Source organism: Narcine bancroftii, chromosome 5 (assembly GCF_036971445.1).
Source record: "Narcine bancroftii isolate sNarBan1 chromosome 5, sNarBan1.hap1, whole genome shotgun sequence".
Lineage (NCBI taxonomy): Eukaryota > Metazoa > Chordata > Chondrichthyes > Torpediniformes > Narcinidae > Narcine > Narcine bancroftii.
This window is the reverse complement of record NC_091473.1, coordinates 45,011,812-45,037,849: the sequence shown is the minus strand read 5'-3', so window position 1 is coordinate 45,037,849 and position 26,038 is coordinate 45,011,812. Positions and strand designations below refer to the sequence as shown.

Sequence of the window (26,038 nt, the reverse complement as noted above, 5' to 3'; positions counted from 1 at the left end):
AACTCCCTTCCTCTGGTCTTACCAGAAGCAGCAGCATTTCTATCTGCCCAATAGGGGATAATCCATTCTAGTGAATAGCTGAATCCAGAGTGGAGTCCTGGAGCCATGTTTCTGTAATTACCTTCATTTCCCTTCCATTCTGATGCAGCCACATGTAATCCAGTTTATTTTCCAGAGATCATACATTTCCAAGTAAAATCATTGGGAACACAGGCCTAGATAGATTTGTTTTGAGTCTCACATGTATTGTTCTTGCTTCCGTCACTAACCCTAACCCCATCAGTAAATTTGGATCCTTCCTGGTTGTAAAATCCCTTCTCACATTGAATACAAGCATTTGGTGCTACCTCTTTTTCCCTCTTTCTTTTCAACACTGGCTATCACGTGAAGCAGCATCCTTATCAGATAAACACAGCTGTGTAAAGAAAAGTGAGGATTGTGAGAGATGAGTAAAATTAATATGAAAATATGAGAGATAAAGAAAGCTAGTATGGATATATGTGTAATGAATAAAGCCGGTATGAATAGGATAAGGGTAGATAATAGAATGTAGGAAGTAAAGTTAGTCTGAATAAGATAAGGCTTCTAGCATTAGACAGTCAGCAAGTTCCGCATATGTAATTAGTAAACCTAAGCCTTAGACAGAATTAGCAAGTTCTGCATATAAGAGTTAGTAAGCCCTGAGGGTTGGGAAGGTGTGAATAAGGACAAAGGCAAGTTTGTAATAAGGACAATGACAGGATGGGACACAGACAGGATACCTCCTGGTCCTCCAAGTTCACAGAAACAGCACCTAGGCAGACAGGATTGCCTAATGCCAAACTCATCCAGGAGGCAGAAGAATGTAAGGGGGAGGGTACTTCTATACTGAAATAAACTGTATAAAAGTTGAGTAAGCCCCAGTGTGTGTGTGTATTCCCAGGGTAAGGGGAAGCACCCAACTTTGCATTGTTGTATAATAGATGTTCTTTGTTCTCAATTTTTGTCTGGAGTAAATTCTGTGAAGGTACTTCTGTTTCTCACAAATGGGGACTCGTCCAGGATCCCACTCCCTCCACTGACAGAGTGCCCGACGACGAGGGTAGGTGCACCCTGGCTGATTCAGTTGGACTCACGGGTGACGGGTGACTGGTCAGTAGATGAAGCGAGTGATATCCGAGAAGAGGCATTGAGAACAAACGACGGGAGGATGTTAAGGAAGCGCGCTAGGAATAGCTACTGGATCCCGGTAAGAGGAATTTTACTTACCTGTTAGCATGGGAGGTGTGAGTAGCAAGGGAAATAGTCCTAAGGAAGGACGGGATGGTCAGATAACTAAGCAAAGTCTGTTAGAATTAATGCTATCTGATTGGGGTGCGGGGAGAACCCGCGGGAAAGACAAACAGACCATGGTCAGGTATTGCTATCTGGAATGGGTTAAAAACCCGATAAAAGGGAATTCGGTATATTGGCCAAAGTTCAGATCCGATGAGGACTGGATATGTCAGGCATTGAACATTTGGCTCTATCAAAATCAAAGAGATAATATTGAGAGCAGAGAATATGAAGCCTGCTGGCTCAGTGGATCGGATGATCAACTGGTTTTGAATGAAAAGGAATGTAAGGACAAGAAAAATGAGGAACCTTTTGTCCCTGAAACACAAGGATGGGATGTGTTACATTCCCTTCCTCCACCTTATGCTCCTCCTATGCCGGCTCCTATCTTTCCCCTCTCTCCTATGCTCTACCCTTCTTCACCTTCCCCTCCTCCCCCACAGCTAAAGAAAGGAGAGGAAAGTAGGGGTGGTATGATGACCTGTTCACAAAGTACTAGATTACCACCTCAATTGACAAGAGAGGGAGGAGACTTTGATTCAGAACAGTGTGAGACCCTCCGGGAGGGAAGGGCAGAACCCTTTGATTCATTTCCCGAAGAGCAGGAACCTAGACATTATAAAGGAGAGGATAAGCCAGAAATTAACTGGATGAGACCTTTACGGGAAGTTCCCGTGGGAGGGGGTCTCGGTTTCGTAAATGTGCCCCTGACTAGTACGGTGCGTAACTTTAAGAGAGAAATGACCTCCCTGATAGAGGATCCTCAGGAATGTGCCGAACAATTAGATCAATTTTTGGGACCAAATATATATACATGGGATGAGTTAACATCGATCTTTAGGGCTCTGTTCACTTTGGATGTACGTGGAATGATCGCCAGGCAGGGATTAGAGTCTGGGATAGGGAACACCAAGGGGGACCAGAGGCAATACCTGGGGAACTTAAATTCCCCCTGGCAAAACCAAATTGGGATAAGAATACTAATGATGGTCACACATTAATGGAGGAATATAGGGTTAATCTGATAAAAGGAATCAAGGAATCTGTTCCAAAGGAACAGCATTTTAAGAAAGCATTTGAGGTTCCCCAAGGTCCCGAGGAGACCCCCTCTGCATTTCTGAATAGATTGGGTACGGCCATACAGCAATATGGGGGTCTGGATATAGAATCCCCAGCAGGTGAACAATTGGTATTAATTGGTTTTGTTACAAATTCAGCCCCAGACATTAGAAGGAAATTGCAGAAGACTGAGAATTGGCATGAACAGGGAATAACACAGCTTTTACAGATCACAGAAAGGGCAAACGTCCAGAGGTCTGAGGATAAACAGAAAGGAAAAGCTAAGATTTTGATGCAGGCAGTCAAGGAAGTCGTGGAGGGACAGCAAGGAAAGGGTAGGGGCTGTGTGCCAGCTCCTGGACATTGGGAGGAGCGCTGGGAGTGGGAGAGTAGAGACCAGAGCAGGGGCAAGGGTAGAGGGGAATTCTGGGGACGATGACCGTTCCCGGGACTTCGTGGTAATCCCAGTAGGAATTGGGAAACAGGAGCATTAGTTTGCTACCATTGTAAAAAGGAGGTACATTTTAAGAGAGAATACCCAATGTGAGCCAGGGAGACGCGATCTTACACCCTGATGGAAGCAGATTATGATTAGGGGGGGTCACGGTTCTCAGTCAATACACACCGTGGGGCTGCACGGAAAACCATTGGTAAATTTAAGCATAGGACCCCACAGTGACAAGATGACCTTTTTAGTAGATTCTGGGGCAGCCCGGTCTAGTATTTTACAACCACCCGAGGGTGTTAAGATAGAGGGGACAGTGATGATTTCGGGAGTAGGAGGAAGAGATTTTACAGTCCCTGTATTAAGGGATGTAAGAATACAAATGGGAGAAAAGATAATAACAGAGGATATTTTACTAGTTCCCCAAGCTGGAGTTTGTTTGTTAGGATGAGATTTACAGGACAAATTGGCTATTGGCACCAGGCCACTGGAATCAGGTATCGGGGTTCAATTGTATGTATTAACCGAGGAGGATCGGGAACTAATAAATCCTGGAGTATGGGCAAAAAGAGGCAATAGAGGAGTGTTAGATATTCCTCCCCTGCAAGTTACTTTAAAAGATCTTGAGCAAGTAATTAGACGAAAACAGTACCCAATTCCTATGGCTGGCCGAAAAGGGCTGCAGCCAGTAATTGACCAGTTGGTGAAAGATGGTATACTCGAACCTTGTATGTCACCTTTTAATACCCCAATTTTGCCTGTCCAGAAACCAGACGGTGTGGCCACCGGAGTACTAACACAAGAGAGGGCAGGCTGTAGACAGCCAGTTGCTTTTCTGTCAAAAGTATTAGATCCTGTTTGTCGTGGTTGGCCAGAATGTGTGCAAGCCATTGCAGCCACTGCTATTTTAGTTGAGGAAGGACGAAAGATTACGTTTGGTGCCCCGATGATAGTTCACACCCCTCACACAGTCCACAATATTCTCTTACATGTGCTGGAAGGTGGCTTACAGACTCTAGAATTTTAAAATATGAAGCGATCCTAATGGATAGGGATGATTTGACCCTGATTACGAATAAAGAACAGAATCCAGCAGCTTTCTTGGTTTCTCCAAATTCTGACAATACCATAAATGATTTAGAGCATGTATGTTTAGAGGTAATTGATTTACAGACCAAAATTAGAGAGGATTTAAGCGATGAGCCTTTACAGGAGGGTGAAAGGTGGTTTATTGATGGATCTTCCTGTTGCATTGATGGCACTCGTTATAGCGGGTATAGTGTAGTGGATGGGAAGGAAGGAGTAGTGATTGAAGCTGGTCGCCTTCCCGGTCATTGGTCAGCACAATCTTGTGAATTGTATGCCCTCTGTAGAGCTCTTCAGGGTCTAGAGAACAAGGTGGGCACAATCTACACAGACTCAAAGTATGCTTTTGGTGTAGTGCACACCTTTGGGAAGATCTGGAAAGAGTGGGGAATGATAACTGGGAAAGGACAAAAGTTGATCCATGAAAATTTAATTGTCCAATCTCTAAATGCTCTTACATTACCTGAGGAGATAGCTGTAGTTCATGTACAGGGCCATCAAAGTGGTGACAGTCTTGAAGCACAGGGGAACAGACAGGCAGATGCAGCTGCCAAACAGACTGCGCTCACGGAGAAAATAGACATGCAGCTGTTACTGCCCACACCATATGAGGTTCAAAAGACTCCCATCTTTTCACGGGAAGAGGAGGTTTACATGAAGGACCAGGGAATGCGTCAAACTGTTGATGGGTTGTGGTGGATGGCAAAAGGACGCCAAGTGCTGAACAAAGCCTTGGCTCAGCAAATTATTGATCAGCTCCACCAACAGACACACTGGGGAACACAGGCACTTGTGGATACTTTTGTACGGTATTTTCATTGCTCGGGAATATACCTATAGCCAAGCAGAGTACTCGGGGTTGTCCAATCTGTCAGTGAGTAAATAAGAAAGTTATATGCCAGGTAATGCCTGGCGGTCGCGATATAGCTGTACACCCGTTTCAACGGATACAAATTGACTTTACGGAATTACCTAAGATAGGGGTTTACAAATACCTCCTGGTGATGGTAGATCATTTCACACGATAGGTTGAGGCTTTCCCGACCCCTAATGATCGTGCCAGCACCGTTATCAGGATACTACTGGAGTCTGTGATTCCACAATATGGTATGATTCAAACCATTGACTCAGATTGAGGTACCTCTCAGGTACTCCAGGGTGTGTGTAAAATACTGGGAATAGATTGGCAGCTACATACCCCATGGCACACTCAGAGCTTAGGCCGTGTTGAACAAATGAATCAGACCTTGAAAAATCAGCTCACTCGACTTCATGAGGAAACTGGTCTCTCCTGGATTAAATGCTTACCCTTAGCTTTAATCAGGACTCGCACAGCCCCTCGTAAGGATCTTGCTGTCTCAGCATATGAGATGTTTGGTCTTCCTTACATGGGATTCTACATTAATACCCCTACCCCTGAGGCTAACGACCAGTACATATCCAAATATTTAAAAGGACTTTCTGCCTCTCTATACGAATTAAAACGGAAGGATTTATTAGCTCAAAACCCACCCCTGGAGTATCCTATTCATTCTATTAAACCTGGTGATTGGGTATATGTAAAAGCATGGCAAGATCACCAACTAAAACCTGTCTGGGATGGCCCCTATTGTGTACTTTTGATTACAGACACTGCCGTGCGAACGAAAGAAAAGGGATGGAGCCACATACAACGAATTAAATGAGCTGCTGATCCAAGGACTAACGACATTGATAATCTACCCTCCACCTGGCGTGCAGTCCCTCATCCTTCTGATCTAAAAGTTACACTACGCAGGGAAAAAGTGCTGTAATGCTGTTTTTACGATTTGTTGTTATGTTTACTTGTTGGTTCCCAATTTTTGGGAAATCACCAAATTGCTCACGATGTATTAAGTCCTCCTGGAACAGGGGCAGCAGAGGTGAAAATTATTTACCTTTAGAATGTAGACAGGGCGCAGGTATAGAGAAAGTCATAGTGGGGTATGGGTTAATATAGGATCCCACCATGGACCAAGGGAACAGAACGGCCCTAGGGGAGTAGATTTGATTTGCATTTCGGCCTCTACAGGTATTAAAAAGAGGAGTTTAAAAGAGATAGCACAAAGAAGATGGTGGGACAATGACAGACAGAATGTTAGTCAGGATTGTACATGTAGCAGGGACAGAGTGAATACTTATGCTAATGTCACAGACAGGCTGCAACTCACAGGTTCAGTGATACTTATGCTAATATTCGCAGACAAGCTGCAACTCACAGGTTAAGTGACAAGAAACACCCCTCCCCAACTTGGTCTCCTGTAAATCATTCTTTGGTTCACACAGACATTTGGAATGTTAAGAACCACCACTGTAAGGGGAGTTCCAGTTGTAAATGACGACATAAGCTGCTCCTGAACACCACAGCTGCTTGGCATTTAAATCGTTTAATCAGACTCCAGGCAGCCTTGGAGATCATCACCGAACAGACAGCGATGGCCCTGAATTTATGGGCTGAAGAAAGACGACAGATACGATCCACAGTTCAACAAAACCGCCTGGCTCTCGATTACTCGTTGGCTGCTGAAGGCAGCGTTTGTGAAAGACTGGTTAATGACAATGCTCACAATGGTCAGGCGATTAAAGACACTTCTTCAGGAGTTCGAAAATCTTCCCATGCCCAGGTTCAGACTTGGCAACCTTGTGTGGGATGGACTAGACTTTTTATTGGTAACTGGAGTCTGATACCCACAGCCCTTATAGCAGCTGGACTTGCTATTCTGGCCATATGGTGCTCCCCTGCCTTGTGTGCAGTATTTAATTCAACTGACCCCTCGTCAGATCACTATAACCAAAAGGATGTATGTTTCCCAAATTCTGTCTGATGATGCTGAGACTGCAGTTCGTTTACTGACTCGCTGGGAAAAAGACCAAGTTTACAAGGAATACATTCCAGTTGAGAATTCACGAAGCGAAGCTAAAAGAAAACTGAGGATTGTGAGAGATGAGTAAAACTAACATGAAAATATGAGAGATAAAGAAAGCTAGTATGATATATGTGTAATGAATAAAGCCAGTATGAATAGGATAAGGATAGATATTAGAATGTAGGAAGTAGAGTTAGTCTGAATAAGATGAGGGTCTTCTAGCAGACAGAATCAGCAAGTTCTGCAGTTAGTAAGCCCTGAGGGTTGGGAAGGTGTGAATAAGAACAAAGGCAGGTTTGTCAATAAGGACAATGAGATGGGACACAGACAGGATACCCCCTGGTCCTCCAAGTTCACAGAAACAGCACCTAGGCAGACAGGATTGCCTAATGCCAAACTCATCCAGGAGGCAGAAGAATGTAAGGGGGAGGGTACTTCTATACTGAAATAAACTGTATAAAAGTTAGGTGAGCCCCAGTGTGTGTGTGTATTCCCAGGGTAAGGGGAAGCACCCAACTTTGCATTGTTGTATAATAAATGTTCTTTGTTCTCAATTTTTGTCTCGAGCAAATTCTGTGAAGGTACTTCTGTTTCTCACACAGTTAAATGTAGGTTAGTGGATCAGGAACTTGACTATATGGTAAAGAATGGTATCATCCAAAAGTCAACTTTGGAAAGGTTAATACTGTGACGAAAACAGATGCTTATATGATTCCTAGAATTGATGACTGTATTGACATGGTGGGAGGAGCTAAATTCTTTACTAAAATAGATTTGTTAAAGTGTTATTTAATAGAAAGAGGAAGAGAAGTTTCGGCATTCGTAACCACATTTGGGCTGTACGAGTACAATGTGATGCCCTTCGGAATGAAGAATGCTCCAGGGACTTTTCAAAGAATGGTGAATTCAGTGATTCAGGGATTGAGGCACATGGGTGCTTATTTAGATGATTTAGTCATAGGAAATAACACTCAGGAAGAGTATATTGCGGAATTGAAAGAATTATTTACTCAGAAGCAAATCTCAGTTAATTTGAGTAAAAGCAAGTTTGATCATGCGACTGTTATATAACTTTGTTATCTAATAGGACAGGGACAGTTTGCACCAGTGGAGACCAAGATTGTAACTATTCCTAAGTTCCCTGTTCCAACTAATAGGGAAAATCTTTGAAGATTTTTAGGAAAATTAGCTATTGCAGATATCTCACTCCCTCTCACAAAATTGCTTAAGAAGGGTGAAAAATTCATTTGGTCAGAGGGTTGCTAGGAGGCATTCATAAAATTAAAGGCCATTTTATGCCACCAACACATACTTAAGTTACCTGACTTAGAGAGGCCTTTTTCTTTCGCTATGGATGCCAGCGATGAAGCCGCAGGGCCATGCTGTTACAGAAGGACGATGACGATGTTGACCATCCTGTGGCATCCTTCTCAAAGAAATTTAATAAATATCAAAAGAATTATTCCACAATTGAGAAAGAGTTGTTAACTCTTGTGTTGGCTCTACAACATTTTGATGTTTATATTTGTTCAGTATAATGACCAATTATGGATCACAATCAATTAATTTTTCTATGAAAATATAGAATAAGAATATACATTTATTGAATTGGAGTTTGATTATGCAAGAATATGATTTAATGATAACACATATCAAGGAGGAATATAATGTAATTCTAAATAAAGTCATTATTTTATGTGTTTGTAATGGAAATCATATTTGCCTTGTACTATAGTTTTGCACTTTAGCTAACTGCTAAAATTTTGTTCTGGCAGACCAAAATTTTCTTTCTTTGTGAGAGGTTTTAAGGTCCATGGACAGTTTTATATCTGACCAGAGACAGTGACTGACTGTGCAGCAGGAGATAGGAGCACACGCTGTGTGGAGCTCCGGAGCAGCGAGCTAGCTAGGAGAGTGAACAGCTGTGTAGAGTACTCGAGCCACACACAGAAGCTGGTGGACTCACTGAGAGTGTGGCGCTGCTATCCACCCCTCTCCTCCAATCAGGAGTGCTAAAGCCACACACTGCAGCAGTTAAACTGTCCAACCCTCTGAGGAATGAACTGTCAGTGAGTTCACCTGGCAGCTCCAGCTAAAAGGCAGGAGGCTGACAGCAGACTTTACACTCTGAATACCAGAGTGTGACCGACCTGTGCTTCTCCAGTCCCTTTCAAGAGGAGGACTTTGTGTGACAAAAGTCACTTGGTATAACTCAAGGCAGGGTTTTGGCGGAAAAGCCAGAGGGTCACCTGGTGCCACCCCAAAGAGGGCTTCGGAAGTGTGGACTTCATGGTGGTAACTAAGAGATCACTGTGAAAAAGCTGAAGGTGGTCATTTGTTACCACACAAGAAACTAAGGAAAGTCTTCTGCATTCACCGCAAAGGTCGTTCGTCTTCTCAGTGACAACAAAAATCTCTTTCCATGTTCAACTCAAAGACCTGTACACAACTGAACTAAGACATTAAAGCCTGGAGAGCAGATTCTGTGGACTGTTCTTTTGACTGACTTGATGAGACTTACTTGGGATTTGTTTTGGGAGTTTATTTTGGGGCACTTGGGCTTAGACTGTAATGGACTATTTTGTTCACACACACACTATAAATATCCATTGTGAGTATATAGTTGCCATAAAGGCTTATGTTTGGGTGTTGAGTTTATTGAGATAATTATATTATTGACAATTGTTAATAAATTTTGAGTTAAACTTAACCCATCTGTTTATGCGTCTTTCATTTACTGCTGGTGAGCCAGAGAGGGTAAAGTATTTTTCACTGAAAGGATTGAGAAAATCTAGCACTCCCTTTCCAAAAATGTGGCTGATGTGTCCAGTTGATATATCGAATAATGTGCACAATATATTCGATTAGAGATGATTCTCCACCCACAGAAAGCCAGGAAATTGGAGCAAAGGTTCAAGTGATGATCAAATTGAACAGCAGATCAGAATCAAGGGATGGTCACTATTCCTTGAGAGGTTGGAGGAGGGCCATGATCTTGTGCTGCTGTGATTTTGCAATGGGTCGTGTCAAAACATTAAATTCCAATTCTCAGTTGTTAGTCCAGCTTGGAAGATAATCGACTGTGGAGGAGTTCAATTTCCCAGCAATAATATACTTCAACTCATCTGAATCCACAGGCAGATGCAGGAAAGATTCCATGAGCACAGTGAGAATTTCAGTTTCAGAACCTTTCTCCATGTTAAACTGGAAAGTACTTTTTTTGTGTCGTTGCCCTTTCTGCTTCATTTGTCAATCTGCCAATGGTTCTCAACGTCTGACATTTCAGTATGATTTTTTGTTTCTGCACTTCATAATTATCCATGAAAGCAGCTATTATTCTAAAAACAAGAAGGCAGCATGCAGTGTTATTACAATGAACAAGGATTCATTTTAAATTTCGCAGTATTCTCAGATATTAAAAGGTTGCTTTATTCCAATGAATGTTTTTAATGTTATTTCAAAGGAAAGAATTTCCTTTTGTACCAATGATTATATGAATCTGAGTGTGTTCACAGTTCTTTGGATTTATTGTCTCCATCTTCTCCTTAAGTTCCAAATAGAGTTATATTTGCACTAACACAACAGCAGTAAAATCTTCCATTGTTCACTTTTATATGCGACCAATTTGGGCCTCTTATTTCTCATCTCCAAAGATCCTCTTGCCTCTTGAAGCAGTTTTCATAATTATCCTTCATTTTACAGTTAGGATGCTCGTGTCAATAAGAAGGTCAGATTTATTGTCTATTGCTAAAGAAGCCTGTACCAGAGTTTACGGATTCCAACACCCAATCCATTGCTCCCAGGTTGTCGGCCCTCCATCCCATCACACCCATCTTCCAATTACTTGACCCACAAATCCTGGAGGGAATCCAAGTCAAATTCTTCATGATGATCCCAACACCCTCGCCCTCCTCCCCTACCCTGGCCATTTACCTTCTCCTCCCAACCCCCTTGGTCGAGGGTTCAACCCAAATTTGTCTCCACGATCAAGACAGGTACTGGAGCCCTGCTGATCAAGTGTACAAGATTTATGTTATTGTTTGGATACGGACATTGTTTTTGGTGCATGAGGGAATTTGTCTTCTCATTCACATCACTTGACCCCAATGATGCCCCAATAGATTATGCCATTGTGATGTGTCGTTATGTGTTGGAAATAGAATCTAATTATACTGTTTTATTCTGGAGTTTGTGTTTTATATATAAAACCTTGGTTTCTGAGGTTCTCTGAAAGTACAGGGTGGCTGGTTATAGATGCAGGTCAACAATTTTTAGACGGAAAAGGGTTAATAAAGTTTGTGAATGGTACAGTGAGTTCTGGAATGTTCTTTAGAAATTGCATTCAATGTTGACTTTTGATTTGACTGGTATTAAAGGTGTTTTCCTGATACAGTAAACCCATTTGGTGGACATTGAGCATAAAATGCTTAGGAGAGAGTGGATGGGCCAGGTATGTTGTCCCTCCTATGGTAAAATCAGTACATTAAGTGGAAAAGACATATCGATACTAAATATTTATGCTCCAATAAAAGATGATTCCTCTTTCTTTGGAGACATTGCAAATATAATTTCAAATAATTGTAATTTAAAGGTGTAATCATTTTTGGTGTAAACTTTAATGCTGTTTTGGAAGGGAGGCTGGATAGATCACCAATAGTATACAAGCAATCAAAAAGATCTAAAACATTGAATACTATGCAAGATAAGCTGGAGTTATAGACCCTTGGAGACACAAAAGCCCACAAGAAAGTTAGTTCCACAACCAAGAGAAATAGCAAAAACATTTGCATCCTTTTATGAAGAACTATATGACTTTCCTGAAATTATAGACAAAGAGGGGAAGAAAAGAACATTCTTTTCTTAATTAATTCTACCCTCTCTTTCCCAAGAGGAAGTGGTAAAAATGACAGCATGTATAGAAGAACAGAAAATAAAGGAAGCTCTTAATAAAGAATAATAAGTCCCCGGGGACCGATGGGATTCGGGAAGAATTCTACAAGTGTTATAGGGAGGAGCTCTCCCCGATTCTGGCTAAAGTCTATAATTATGTCCTTTCAGAAGGAAATCCTCCTAAATCGTGGGCAGAGGCTATAATCTCTTTTATTCATAAGGTTGGGAAAGACCCCACTAAGTGTGTAGGTTATAGGCTTATGTTTTTTATGTAATGATCAAAAGATACTTAGTGCAATACTAACAAAGAGAATTGATACACCCTGATCAAACAGGATTTATATCTGGTAGACAGGGAGCCAATAACTTAAGGTGTGTCCTTAACATTATGTCATGTGCAACAAAAAAAAAAATCAGACATCTATGATGCTTAGTTTAGATGTGCAAAAGGCTTTTGATAGAGTTGACTGGGTCTATCTCAACCATACCTTAGATAAGATGGGGTTTCACCCGATATTTATTAATTGGATGAAAGTATTATATTCAAACCCAAGGTCAAGAGTGAGGGTGAATGGATATTGCTCTTGATTTTTCAGGTTAAAGCATGGAGTTAAGCAGGGAGACTGTTTGAGTCCCCTGGTCTTCGATATATGATTAGAGCCACTTGCTGAATTTATTAGGCAAAAGGGTTATATAAAGGGTATAAAAGATGATAGAGGGGTGGATTATAAGATATCTCTATTTGCGGATGATGTCATGTTGCATGTGACTGATCCTATTTCTTCAGTGCCTCCCATAATGCAAGTTTTATAGGAATATGAAGAAATAGCTGGTTATAAAATTAACATCTCAAAATCAAAATCAGGAGAAATTATTCTGTCAGGTACGTGGCCATTAAGATTAGATAACCAGGTCAGGTTTCATAGGTCTAGAGAGGGCTTCAGATACCTAGGCATTATTATCACTCCCTCCATTTTAAAACTGTGTGAAGCCAATTATGGAAAGTTACTGAAGGAGATAAAGGCAGCTATGTTCAGATAGGAGATTCTCCCCTTATCATTAATTGGTAGAATTAAAACTGTCTGAATTTTATCCAGAAACATTCATTTTTTTATTCAAATCTTTGCTGGGAGGAGTTCCTATGGTAGCATTTAAAGCTCTTGACAAATTTATATCAAGATTCATATGGCAAAATAAAGAAAAACCTAGAGTTAGACTTAAAGCTTTGTTGTTGTCAAAACAAAAAGGGGGCCATAATTTGCCCAACATTAAATATTTCTACTGGGCAGCAGAGCTGAGGACCCTGACAACATAGATAACAAATGATATGGAAATGGGTTGGGTAAGTATAGAACAAAATTCATGCCCCAATATTTCTCGGGAAGGGCTACCATTCCTAAGCCAAGAAAATTGTAAGAAATTAAAAATAGATGATGAATGGATGAAAACTTATTTGGCTATTAGAAAACCCTTTTTAACCTAAACCTTTTTAACTCTATATCCAGAGCATTAAAAATAGTAGCTATCCCAGAATTCCTACCTGGAAAAGTAAATAACGGAGGAATCACGTGATGGAGTAGTGGCCGGACGGTGAACTCCAGCCCTCTCCAGAAAAGTCGGGAAAAACAAAGGAAAACACAAAGGCACAGAAATAAAAGTTACAGAAGAGTGAGTATAAAGGTGGAAAGAAGATGGCGACAAAAAAAGAAAAATCGAAAGCAACGGTAAGAAGAGAGGAAGAGAAGACAAAGGAGGAAAAAGGTGAAGGCCTTACCTGTCCGAAGAGGCCCGCTGCGGAGAGAGAAACCCGCTCCCTCAGGTCGGTAAATAATGGACTACAAAAATGGCTCGCAGAGCCGAGTAAAAGTGCGCAACCGCGCATGCGCGAAGAATCGCGCATGCGCGATGCGAATGAAAAGAAACACACCGACGGGAGGGGGGACCAGCTGGGGAGTCGATCTCCACAGTCGGCAACGACAGCTGCAGAACACCTGCAGCAAGAAGAGACCACAGAAGACAATAGAAACTAGAAAGAAGAGGAGGAAAGGGCACCAAAGAAACAACAGATGGCCAACCCAGAGGAAGAAGAAGAGGAAGAGGAAGAGTACAGTGAAATAGAAGAAGAAAAGAAAGGCAAGATAAAGGATATACTTTCTCTTATTAAAGGATACATGGAGTCATTTAAAGAATGGCAAACACAGGAATTTAAGGATTTAAGAAAAAGAATAAACAACACAGAAGAGAAAATAAATAAAATAGAGATGACCTTAACAGAAATGGGAAAGAAAATGGACAAGATGGAAGAGCGGGCAGTAGCAGTAGAAATGGAGGTAGAAGACTTAAAAAAGAAATTGGAGGAATCTAATAAAAAAACTAAAGAGACACAAGAACTACTAGCTCAAAAAATAGATACAATGGAAAACCATAACAGAAGAAATAACATAAAGATAGTGGGCCTTAAGGAAGATGAAGAAGGCAAGAATATGAGGGAGTTTATAAAAGAGTGGATCCCTAAGACCCTAGGATGTCCAGAACTACAGCAAGAAATGGAAATAGAAAGGGCACATAGAGTATTGGCCTCTAAACCACAACCACAACAAAAACCAAGATCTATTGTATTAAAATTCCTAAGATATACTACAAGAGAAAAGGTACTGGAGAAGACAATGGAAAAAGTAAGAGAGGGCAACAAACCACTGGAGTATAAAGGGCAAAAAATCTTCATTTATCCAGATATAAGTTTTGAACTCCTAAAGAAGAGAAAAGAGTTCAATACAGCAAAGGCGATTTTATGGAAGAAAGGGTATAAATTTATACTAAAGCATCCAGCGGTATTGAAAATATTTATTCCAGGACAACAAAACAGACTATTCTCGGATCCAGAAGAAGCACGAAAATTTGCAGAACAATTACAAAAATAGACTGAGGGAGGAAGATGGGTAATGAGAGTTAAAATGATCACGATTGATATGTATGTGGGTAAAGACAAAAATAGACTGAGGGATGAAGACGGGTAATGAGAGTAAAAATGATCACGATTGATATGTATGCGGGTAAAGAGGTATAAGAGTGAATAGAGACAATGTGCATACGTGAATGTATCTGTACTTAGAGGAAAATATAGATAGTATAGACAAGAATGAATAAGGGAAGGTAATGGAATAGAGAGAATAAGGAGGAAATTAAAAGAGTGACCTTTGTGACATATGAAAAGTGAAATCTTTTCTGGGGGGGGCGGGGTGGGGGGGAAATAGCGGTCACTGCAAAATCAGTTGACGCTTGCGAGTGGATTTGCAAATCCAAATGGAGAGGGGAGATGTGGTTGTCCGACAAGGGATAAAGGACAACTCAGGAGGGGAAGGGGAGATTGGGGATAAATAAGATAGAAATAGGAGAATAAGGAAAATGTTGGATGTTGTAGGAATGTTGTCTTATAAAGAGTTGAAAATAAGAAAACAGAAATGGAAAAGGAGGAAAGGTAATGATGGAAATACGGAAAGAGAAGATAAACAAAATATAAAAGGGCTACGCTGAACTATATGACTTTAAATATTAATGGAATACATAACCAAATTAAAAGGAAGAAACTACTAAATTTAAATGAATAAATGTATTCCATTAGAAAAAAATAACATATAGGTTAAGAAATAATATTGAAATATTCGAACAAGTATAGGAGCCTTACATTAAATACAATAGCGAAAACCTACCGGGGACAAACATTACCTAAGTTGATGGAAGGAGAAGGAAAGAAAAGAATGGACTCAGTAGAATTTCTGGTGTATTTTTGTTGAATGACAACATTGTCTGACTGGCTTAATGCAACCTAGATTGTATACCTAAAATGGATGAGGGGGGGGGGTGACTTGGGAGGAGGGGGGGGGGGGGAGAAAAAGTCACTGTATATGTGTGAAAAAGAAATAGTGTATATCATGGCTAATGTGATTTATGGTGTGAAAATAAAAAATTTTTTAAAAATTAGAAAAAAAAAAGAAAAGTAAATAACGGCTTTAGAAAATGGAGAGATAGAGGGCTAACTACTGCGGATCAGTTTTTTGTGGGTAAACTTTAAAATAATTTGAACATCTTCAGAAAGAATTTGGTTTGTCAGGGATGGATTATTTTAGATTTCTTCAAGTGTGGTACTACTTACAGGCACATGCAAATTGGGAGCAGGTATGTAAAAAACTATCAACACTAAAAAAGATTTTCATGCTGACCATGGAGGGAGTGATAAAGAAGGACCTGATAGCTCATTTATACTGATGGCTTCAAGATGATGTAACAGGAAATACTGTAGAAATTAAACAGAAATGGGGATTAGAAATGAATATTTGAATACAGATGAAATGTGGGAAAATACATGCCTTGATGGTCACAGTTAAGAAGTAGCCCTATCTGGAGGGAATTTGAATGGGAAATTAAAATGAGAGTATTTAAGAACTTCTAAGGTGTTGGTGAGATATAGTAGCAGCTCAGAATTATGCTGGAGAGAATATAGGAAGATTGGCAATCATACCTATATTTGTTGGGACTGTCCCTAACTATATCAATATTGGAGTGATATTCAAGTGGAATTTAAAAAAATCATGGGGTTAGACCTACCTTTGGAGCCAGCATATCTTATATTGGGAATGAATCCAGAGGATCTAGAGACCAAGCATAGTCACTTGGGGTGTTGCTGTGTTCACAAAGAAGATGATGACCGTATTATGGAGAAATATAAAACCACCAACTGTCCAACAATGGAGGAAAAGATTAAAAAGTGTATATTTGATGGAAAGCATAACAGCTAAACTCCAACTAAGGAAAGAAGATCTCAACATCAAGTTCTCACCGGTAATACTTGTTACTGAGACTGATTAAGGACATAACCTCTCTGTATTCTCAGTGGTGGGCAAAAGTCCAACCAGTGTAATTGGAGCAATGTATATTGATGAGATTGTGATTGTAGACAAGCGCATATATTGTGATGACACAGTGATAAATTCACTAAGACTTACTCTAACCCTCTCCTATTTAAGCTTGAAAGTGTCACAATGAGCATATGAAGAACTGTATGGTTAAGTACATAGATCACTGCATTTTGGTTAGAATGTTAATTGGGTACCTGTAATGGTATGGATTGTGTATGCTAATTGGCTCGGGCTGCCCCGCCCCCTGATGACACTCTTACCTGGACTTCTCCCCTGGGACCCAGCAATAAAGGTCGGGCCACCGCTCCCTTCCCTGCACTTCCCTAGTTTGGATCCGGGCCAGCTCAAGTCTTCTGTACAATAAAGCCTACTGCTCCCCTCAGTCTTTGTCATTGCAATTATTGGGGCAACTGATAGTGCCCAACAATACCCAAATATGTGATGTCTCTATGAACAGAACTTGAATAAGATAGATTGATGCACTGTCTACATCTGTTACATGATCTATGCATTTTGTTTGTATGCTCACATGATATGACTGCATATGGAAATAGAAAGTTAAAAAAAGTTATCCTTAGATTTGCATATAAAGGAAACTTAAGGCACCACCCAGAAAAGGTCACACCTGATCGAAGCCAAGGATTCCAGTGCAATAATTGTTTGCAGTTGCTCACCAGGGATTTTGAATGTGTGATCCTGTTCCAAATATATACTGTATTACATGTGATTCTGCTTTCAATGCTTTTCATGGCCTTTAAAAGCTATCAGTTGATATAATCAATTTAAAGTTAATCATTTTCATATTAGTGGAACTCTGCAGTCTGACCACTGTTAGCAGTTGAACATTGCAGTTCAAGCTATCAGTTAAATATGTATTAACTTTGGCTTGGGGACAAGGGCACACACGGTATTACACTGCAAGGTGTGGGTGGGGAATATATAACATGTAGAGAGGCAAATCTGCTGTTCTGAGTTCCTGCCTGGTGTTCTACTTCATATGAGTTGCCACCTCTCCTTGTCAATAATGAGGATTTCACCGCACAAGTGAGTTGGGCCAAATTGCATTTGAACAATAACTCAAGAATTTTTTGCATATTACCAGCAACAGTGTGTAGGGCAGTGGTTCTCATCCTTCTTTATCCACTCACATATGGTATAGGTACTCTGTCGTTAGTAAGGGATTACTTAAGGTGGCATGTGAGTGCAAAAATAAAGGTCAAGAATCACTGGTATAGGGTGTTTAATGTGGTGAATATTCCAAGGTTTGCAAGGTCCCTAACAACCTTTACAGATGCACCACTGGAAGTGGATTCAGGGTGAATCATTGTGTGGTACAGGAACTGCTCCGTCCAAGACTACATGAAATTGCAGACAACCCTGTGCAAGCTCAGACTATCACCCCCTCCCTGCCCCATCGACTCCATTTATACTTCCTGCTGCCTTGGAAAAGCAGCCAGCGTATCAAAAGATTCATCACACCCTGGTTATACTTTCTTCAACACACACCCCCCCTCCCCACAAGCTCCCATCAGGAAGAAGAAAATTCACAAGTGTGAGATCAGCACCAGTAGATTCAAGGACAGTTTTTTTCCTCACCATTATCAGACTCCTGAATGAGCCTCTCACTGGCAACGTGATTCTGCTGTACAAACTGATCTCTCTCCATTACTCTGCTCTCCTGTAGTGTGACTTGCTTGTGCCTTGTATGGAATATCTAGCTGGACTGTCCACAAAACAAACTTTCTGCACACGTGCTTTTCTGAACATTACTGAAGACAAGTGACAAAGCCACAACAGACCATATCAGAGTAATGGAGTCATCATGCAGGTCAAATTCTTCCAACCATTAGATCAATCTTGGCTCTTTGGAGAGCACATGTTAGAGCTGTTCCCTCAGTCGATGGGTGACTGATGGTCAGTATAGACCTGGTGAGCTGACGGCCTGTTTCTATGCTGCATTGTCATCTCCCTGCTTGTTGATCTGGAGCACAGCTGAATAGTTTTCTATGGAATGGAGTCAAGAATTCCCATATCATAGGATCTTGATTGAACATTTCTTTGAAGTGTTCCTTCCATGATTACCTCCCTGAATTTGATAAACTTTGCTCCATAACTAGCTCTCTGTGAGGAGGGTCATTGTGTTTGAGCTGGTGCTGAAGGATCAACGCATGCTCTGATTATCCACAGGTCAATATTTGGGTCAAGAGACTTTTTATTTGTTGCAGCTTGCTCTTCAGGCGAGCTTGTAGATGCATCTGTAGAAGGTGTTGAAGGACACGGGAAACATGCTGAATTTCTTCAGGCTTCTGAGGAAGTAGAGATATGACCTGTCCTGACGTTGGAACAAGACAGGTCACTGGAGATGATTCCTGGATTTCTTGGTCAGTCTCATCAAACCATTCCTGATAGAGAAGTTATGAGACTCTTATCCTATACCTCTCTTTCCTCTGTTCTCATTCATCTCCCTCTATTTATATCACATCCAGGTAGATAAACTGTCTCAAGGGCAATGTGTAGTACTGCTGGAACTCTGGTACTGCCCAAAGGATGTGACAGGGAGGGTTCTTGTAACCAAGAGATTTAGTGCTTATTTAAAATTTCAGGTGATTCTACAAAATAGCTGAATAAGCCAACTCAGGGAATTATTTGGCATAAACCATTTCCTATCCCTCGAGAGCATTCATTGCAACACTATGCTTGATTGACTCTTGGACAACCTATGAACCCACACCTCTTTGTGGCCAAGACCTGAGCACCCAAAGGAAACCTGAGTGGTCACCAGAAGAATGGGCAAACTCTACACAAGACAGTTCCCATGGTTAGCATTGTACCCAGGACACTGGGGTTGTGAAGCAGAAATTCTACTCATTCTCCACCTTGGTGCCCAGTTTCTGTTACTTGTCCATATCCTGACGTTCATTTTGATGTAAATTCCTGCATCCTGTTCACATCTGATGTCGAAGATCAAAACATCAAAAACTGGAACATACAATTCAGACATAGGTCATTCAGACTGATGTTTTCACCCTGCACTAACCAACTCCATCATCCTTAAATTGCTTAATAGCCAAAAATATATTGCTTTCTTTGTTGAATACTCTGCGACTGAAGCTTCACCATCCTCTTGGTCCTCTGTGTACAGAATTGTCTTCTAGTCTCTGCCCTTATTTTGAGACTTGTGACATTTTGCCTCGGCACTCTACATAAAGGAAATGTCACCCTACTCCTGACCCACTAAGACCCTGAAGAATCTTGTTCTCTTCAATAAATTCACCTTCTTCTGAACTCTGGAAATTCTGACTCAGTTTTCTCATTCCTTCCTCAATGAAAATCTTTCCCATGCTAGGGCAGTTTGCCTGAATGGCAAAATGGATCAGCTCATGATCCAGCAGGGTAGACTTGATGGGATGAACAGTCTATTTCTATTTCTATGTCTTATTGCCTAATCCACTCAATCTTTTGAAACCACTACAAATCCTTTATTGCATGCATATCCTTCTTTACATTAGGATACCAGATTTGTGCTAAATATTCCAAACGTGGTCTCACATTGCAATGAAATCTTTAGTCTTTACTCAAATGCTCTTTAGAAAAAAAATACCTTCCTGATTTCTAGCTATAACTTTAATGATCCATATTCAAGGACACCTGAATCTTTTTTTCATTTATTTAAGGAATATGGGCTTGACAGGCTGAGCCAGAAGTTAATTGCACAATTTCATTAACCTAGATAAGGCGGAGGTAAGCTGTTTCAATGACCCACTGCAGCCCTTGAGGTAAGAGTATACCAATGTTCCAGGATTTTGGCCCGGCGATGGTGAAGGAACTGCAATGTTTTTCCAAGTCATGAAGTGTGGCACTCACATCCACAGTGATGAAGTGTTTTGAGAGGCTGGTGTGAAGCATATCAATTCCTGTATGACCAGTGACATGGATCCATTCCAATTTGCCTAGCACAGCATTAGGTTTGCTGCAGATTCATTTCAAATGGCTCTTCACAAAACCTTAGAACATCTGATTATCTGAATATTCTTTACTGACTGAAGATCAGCATTCAATACCATCATCCCCTCAAAACTAATCAGCAAACTCCAAGACCTGGGCCTCAATACCCCACAGTGCAATTGGACAATTGGATCTCGTATTTCCTCACCTCCAGACCCCAGACAATGCAGAATGATGAAAACATCTCCTCCACAATCTCTGTTTCAGCCAGAGCACCACTGGGATGCAAACTTAAGCCTCTGCTCTACTCGCTTTATACCTATGATTGTGTGGCTTGGTATGACAACAACATCAAAAACAAGTTTGTTGATGATACCACTGGAGAGGGCTGGAGAAAGGGAGCAATGCGTCACCATACAGGAGGGAGATTGAAAACTTGGCTGAATGATGTACTAACAACAACCTCACACTCAGTGTCACCAAGACCAAGGAACTTATTGTAGACTTTAGGAAGCGATAAACAGGGTTATATGATCTAGTAATCGTTGGGAGATTAGAGGTGAAGAGAGTGAGCAACTTTAAATTCCTGGGAGTCACTATCTCGGAGGACCTATCCTGGATCCATTTATTAATTCCACTGTGAATAAAACACGTCAGTACCTCTTTTTCCTCTGGAGTTTGTGAAGGTTTGGTATGTTATCGGAAACTCTGGTAAACTTTGACAGATGTGTAGTGGATGTGTGCTGACTGGCTGCATCACAACTTAGTATGGGGCACTAATAATTCTGAGTGAAAAACCCTGAAAAAGGTAATGGAGTCAGCCTAGTACAACACAGGCAAAACTTTCCCCATCATTGAGAACATCTATATGGAGCGTTGCCTTTAGAGAGTAGCAGCAATCATCAAGGTTTCACACCAGCCAGGAAATGATCTGTTCTCACTGCTTCTATTAGGAAGGAGGTACTGGAGCCATAGGGCTCATACCACCAGGTTCAGGAATAGTTGCTACCTCTCAACTATCAGAGTCATGAACTACAAACTCAATCAGTGACTTACTTTAGGATTTGAAATTTGTTCATTATTTATTACTGAATATTTATACTTCTGCATTTCCACACTCAGTTTGCTAACATTTCATTTTCTTGTTTACATTTCTTTCTTTAAGAAAAGTAGTCTCTATCCTCAAGGACCCCCACCACCCAGGCCATGCCCTCTTCACTCTGCTACCATCAGGAAAAAGGTACAGGAGCCTAAAGACAAGCACTCAGTGGCACAAGGACAGCTTCTTCCCCACTGGCATCAGATTTCTGAATAATCAATGAACCAAAGACACTGCCTCACTTTTCATTCACATTTATTTTTATATTTTCATAGTAATGTTGTAAGATGGTTCATAATATGAATGTTTGCATTACGATGCTGCAGCAAAACACTGAATTTTGACTTGTTCATGACAATAAATTCTGATTCTGATTTTGAGAAAGTGTCTCGGGGTTTATGTGATGTCATGTATGTTCTCTAACAAATAATTTGAATTTTAAAATGATTTTAAAGTGTCAGTAGCCCATGTTTGAATTTGCTGCTGTCTTTCAGGTGTTTGCACATTCTCTCCTTCTCCACATGGGTTTCCTCTCACATTCTAAAGGTGTAGTAGGTTAATTGGTCATATGAGCAGTGTGGGCTTATGTGCTGTATCTCTAAATTTTGCTCAATAACTCTTGAGTGGCACCACATCAAAAACCTTCTGAAAGTCCAATGACACCTGTCCCATAATTTATTCCGTTGGTTTACAACCTCAAAAAAACCCTGATTTGTGAAGCATAATTTTTCCTTTCATGAATCAGATTTCATTGCCAATCTCATTGAGTTCCAAATGTTGTTACCACTTCATTAACAATAGCTTCTAACATTGCCTGTATTACTGATGTCAGGCTAACTGGATTATGCTTTCCCATTTCCTTTCTCTCTCCCTTGGGTTACATTAGTACCTTTCAGTCTGGAATTGGTGAATTTTAGAAGATTAGATTAGATTCCTTTTATTGTCATGCAATTATACAAAAATAAATACACAAAATTCACTTTTCCCTGCCATAAGGCAAACAAGATTCTCCATTAACATTGCCCGGTGCCCCTCATAATAAGAGAAAGAGAAGCAAAAGAGATTCCCTTCAGAAACACTAGGCCTTTTTATAGTGAAGAAATAAGAGAGTGTAAAGGTGGATATTCTCTGCCCTTACATCGTTAAACCTACCTCCAAAAAACCACCGAGCGCAGATCCAGCGCACGGACTCCAATGTGTCCTGAGGGGTACAGTCAAAGGCGAAGCGCAGTCGCTCCACCTCCTCCTAAAGGCACTGTTGCTGCAAGTGGCTGTAAAGGGGTGAGGTGATGACATCATGATGACACAATCAGGCCGTGACTCAGGAGCCACCACTGGGGCTCCCAAGGTGATTGGTGCTGGCGTTAGGACTCCCTCCTGTAGCTACTTCTATAAAAGCGCCAAGACATTGCTCAGCATGTCTGGAGAAAATTTAGGTTTAGTTTTCCCAACAACATTATTATTCAACTATTATTAATATTTTTTTGGGAATTGGAAATTTGGTCATGGTCCATTCCATTTGTGTGGGAAGATACATAAGCCCTCTGCCTTCAGAGTCAATAGTGGCATGTCCTCCCCTTTTCCTTGCAGCTTTGCATCCAGCAGTGTGTCTGAAGGTCTATTGTCTGGCAAATCCACAACACTCGAATAAAACTGTGATCAACCTTAATCCACTTTCTTTGCTGTCACTATCGCTCTTCTGACACATCTTTGCTGCCTGCTTGATCAGCTGCTACATGGCTTTGTAAAAGCAAGTCATTGTTGCTGTTTAAAAATAAATGCCTTGCATATTGTGCCAAATGAGGATATCATTAATAATTTTTGCTTGGAATCTGATTGTCTCACTTTTGGAATATGAAGATAGAAGAAATAGGAGCAACAACAACCCATTCCACCCTTTATGCCTACTCCAACATACAGTACGTTCATCGCTGATCTCACCATCAGACCAAACCCAATCCTCTTGATCTCCTTACATGCTATGATCTTAACAGTTCATCTGTCTCTTTAATTTGACCTCCAAAAGAAAGAACTGTTCTCAAATGTTGACTTTTATTTGCCAGATAAGTGGGTATTTGTGTACTTGCTCAGGATAACAAGTAGCAATTGAGGATTGCAGTTTTCAAATGGTCACTGAGCAAAATGGGACTGATGGCCAAATGGCCTTTCCCTTTCCTTATTTTCCTGTGCACCCTGTACTTTGGTTCTGTTCCACAAAGCTGCAGCAGATGAGAAGCAGTGGAGGTCTACATAGAGGAGAAACTTGTATTTATAATAAGACAATAAGATATAGGAGCAGAAATAGGCCATTCAGCCCATTGAGTCCACTCTGCCATTCCATTATGAGCTGATCCATTCTCCCACTCAGCTCCACTCTCTTGCCTTCTTCCCATAGCCTTTGACATCCTAACTATTCAGATATCTATCAATCTCTGCCTTAAATACACCCAAGGACCTGGCTCCTCAGCCGCTCATTGTAGTAAATTCCAGAGGTTTGTCACTCTCTCACTGAAGAAATTCCTCCACATCTATTTTAAATGGGTGCCCTTCAATCCTGAAGTTGTGCCTTCTTGTCCTTGACTCCCCTACCATCGGAAACAACTTTGCCACATCTACTCTTTCCAGACCTTTCAACATTTGAAATTATTTCGATGAGGTTCCCCTTTATTCTTCTGAACTGCAAGGAGTACAGTCCTCAAGCCATCAAGCCTTCTTCATATGCTAATCCCTTCATTCCAGAAATGACTTGGATGAGAATGGAACTGCTGTTACTAACTACTTTCGAGGACATGAAAATTGATGGAGTCATGGAGAGCAAACATACTACTTCAAAGATGAATTTGGAGACAGATGAGTTGTAAAATTGGGTGGAGTGGGAGCAGAGAGAATATAAGCCAGACAAATGTGAGCTCATGTGGTTTAGGGGGTCAAATTCTGATAGGACATGCAGAATAAATTGGTAAGGACTATAGAACAGGTGTTGGCAAGTAAGTATGTAGCTCACTGAAAGTAGAGTCACAGGTGGATAGGGTAATGAAAAATTTCTGAGGTGCAGAAAAGGTTCACCAGAAGAGATTGAATCGGCTAGATTTAATCTCAATGAAATGTTGGAGACTAACTGGTCACCTTTCAAGAAGTTTACAAAATTATGAGGAATATAAATTGGGTTTATAGTCAAAATCATTCCCACATGCCAGGGGAGCCTAAAACAAGAGAGCAGAGATCAAAGATTGGAGAGGAGAAAGTTCTTTAAGGTGATCTGAGGGATACACCTATCACACAAGAGGGCAGTGAATATCAGGTAGCAGAGGAGATGGATCTGCTTTCAGGCATTTGGAGAGGGATAGGTGATGAGTGGAGGAAGTTGGCATGGAAGAGGTTTCTTTCTGTGCTCTATAATTCCGTAACAAAATGGCGCAGGAGTGCCAGCTGCGGGGTCCTTTGTAGAGCCTAGAAAAATAGCCGACTTTATTACATATCCAACATGGCATCACGATGTCTTGTGCCACACTAATCAGAGCCAGAACCTACCTACTCCAGAACCTCTTCCCCATTATTAGAGGACCATTAGCCATCTGATCCTGTTATTCATTCCTGTTTCCCTGTGGTTTGCTTTGGAAATACACTAATTACTTTCAGCTGACATTCAAGCCCAGATCCCTCCCATTGTCAGGACTTCAGTGCTATAAAATAAGTAGGCACAAGAATTTAATTCAAATGTTGCTGAGAGATGGGGTGAGACGGGGGTTTTCAAGATGAGACGATGCTGAGGCCAAACTGCATTTTAAAAAACCAGTCATGCGTCTTTGCTTTGGCAATCTAATAATACAGCCACATTTGTGACTGCATTCTCCACACGTTAAAAAAAAGTGTATGTGCGCAGCCAGAACTTTCTGATGCCGGGCTCTGTAAAATGATCATTTATATTGTTTCTCTTCATTCTTGCCAAGACCTATTGCTTCATAAATGGATCTTCCAAGTCCTCCTATTTTACTAGTCAGACTAGATCCTGAGGTTTGTCACCATCCTGACCAATTTTTTTTCAACTTTCCCAAGTTTTGCATTCCTCTGCGAAGTTTAAATTATGTTTCATATACCCACCTCCAGGTTAAAACAAATTAAGAAAGCAATGGTCCTGACAGCAAAACCTATGAAAAAAGAGCTAACTGTTCCTTTCTTCTGCAAAGCATCTCTTTACCACTACTCCCTCAGACTAATTTTGTATCAGTCTGTCACTGCCTCAACATTCCTGTGGAATTTGCTGACACTCGGAATCTGTTCTGTTGAATTATATCAAACAGCTTTTTCATGTTTCTATGTACACCAGCAGAGGTGCTTTATTCCCAGATATCTCCACCAAAAAGCTGGTTAACACAGCTTGACTTGAACAAATCCATGC

At 40.9% G+C, this 26,038-nt stretch overlaps 1 protein-coding gene across 4 annotated transcripts in view; it reads right to left on the bottom strand.

Moving 5' to 3' along the window:
- Positions 1-26,038, bottom strand: part of sema3h (sema domain, immunoglobulin domain (Ig), short basic domain, secreted, (semaphorin) 3H) — a 329,841-nt gene that overhangs the window by 73,996 nt on the left and 229,807 nt on the right. Inside the window, exon 18 of one of the 4 annotated variants that reach the window (XM_069937314.1) lies at positions 8,488-10,127. The exons of the other annotated variants lie outside the window; for them this stretch is intronic. Coding sequence (XP_069793415.1) covers positions 10,104-10,127 — 24 coding nt within the window. The 3' untranslated portion in view covers positions 8,488-10,103. Of the gene's footprint in view, positions 1-8,487; positions 10,128-26,038 lie in introns of those variants that run through there. 4 annotated transcript variants of the gene reach the window in all.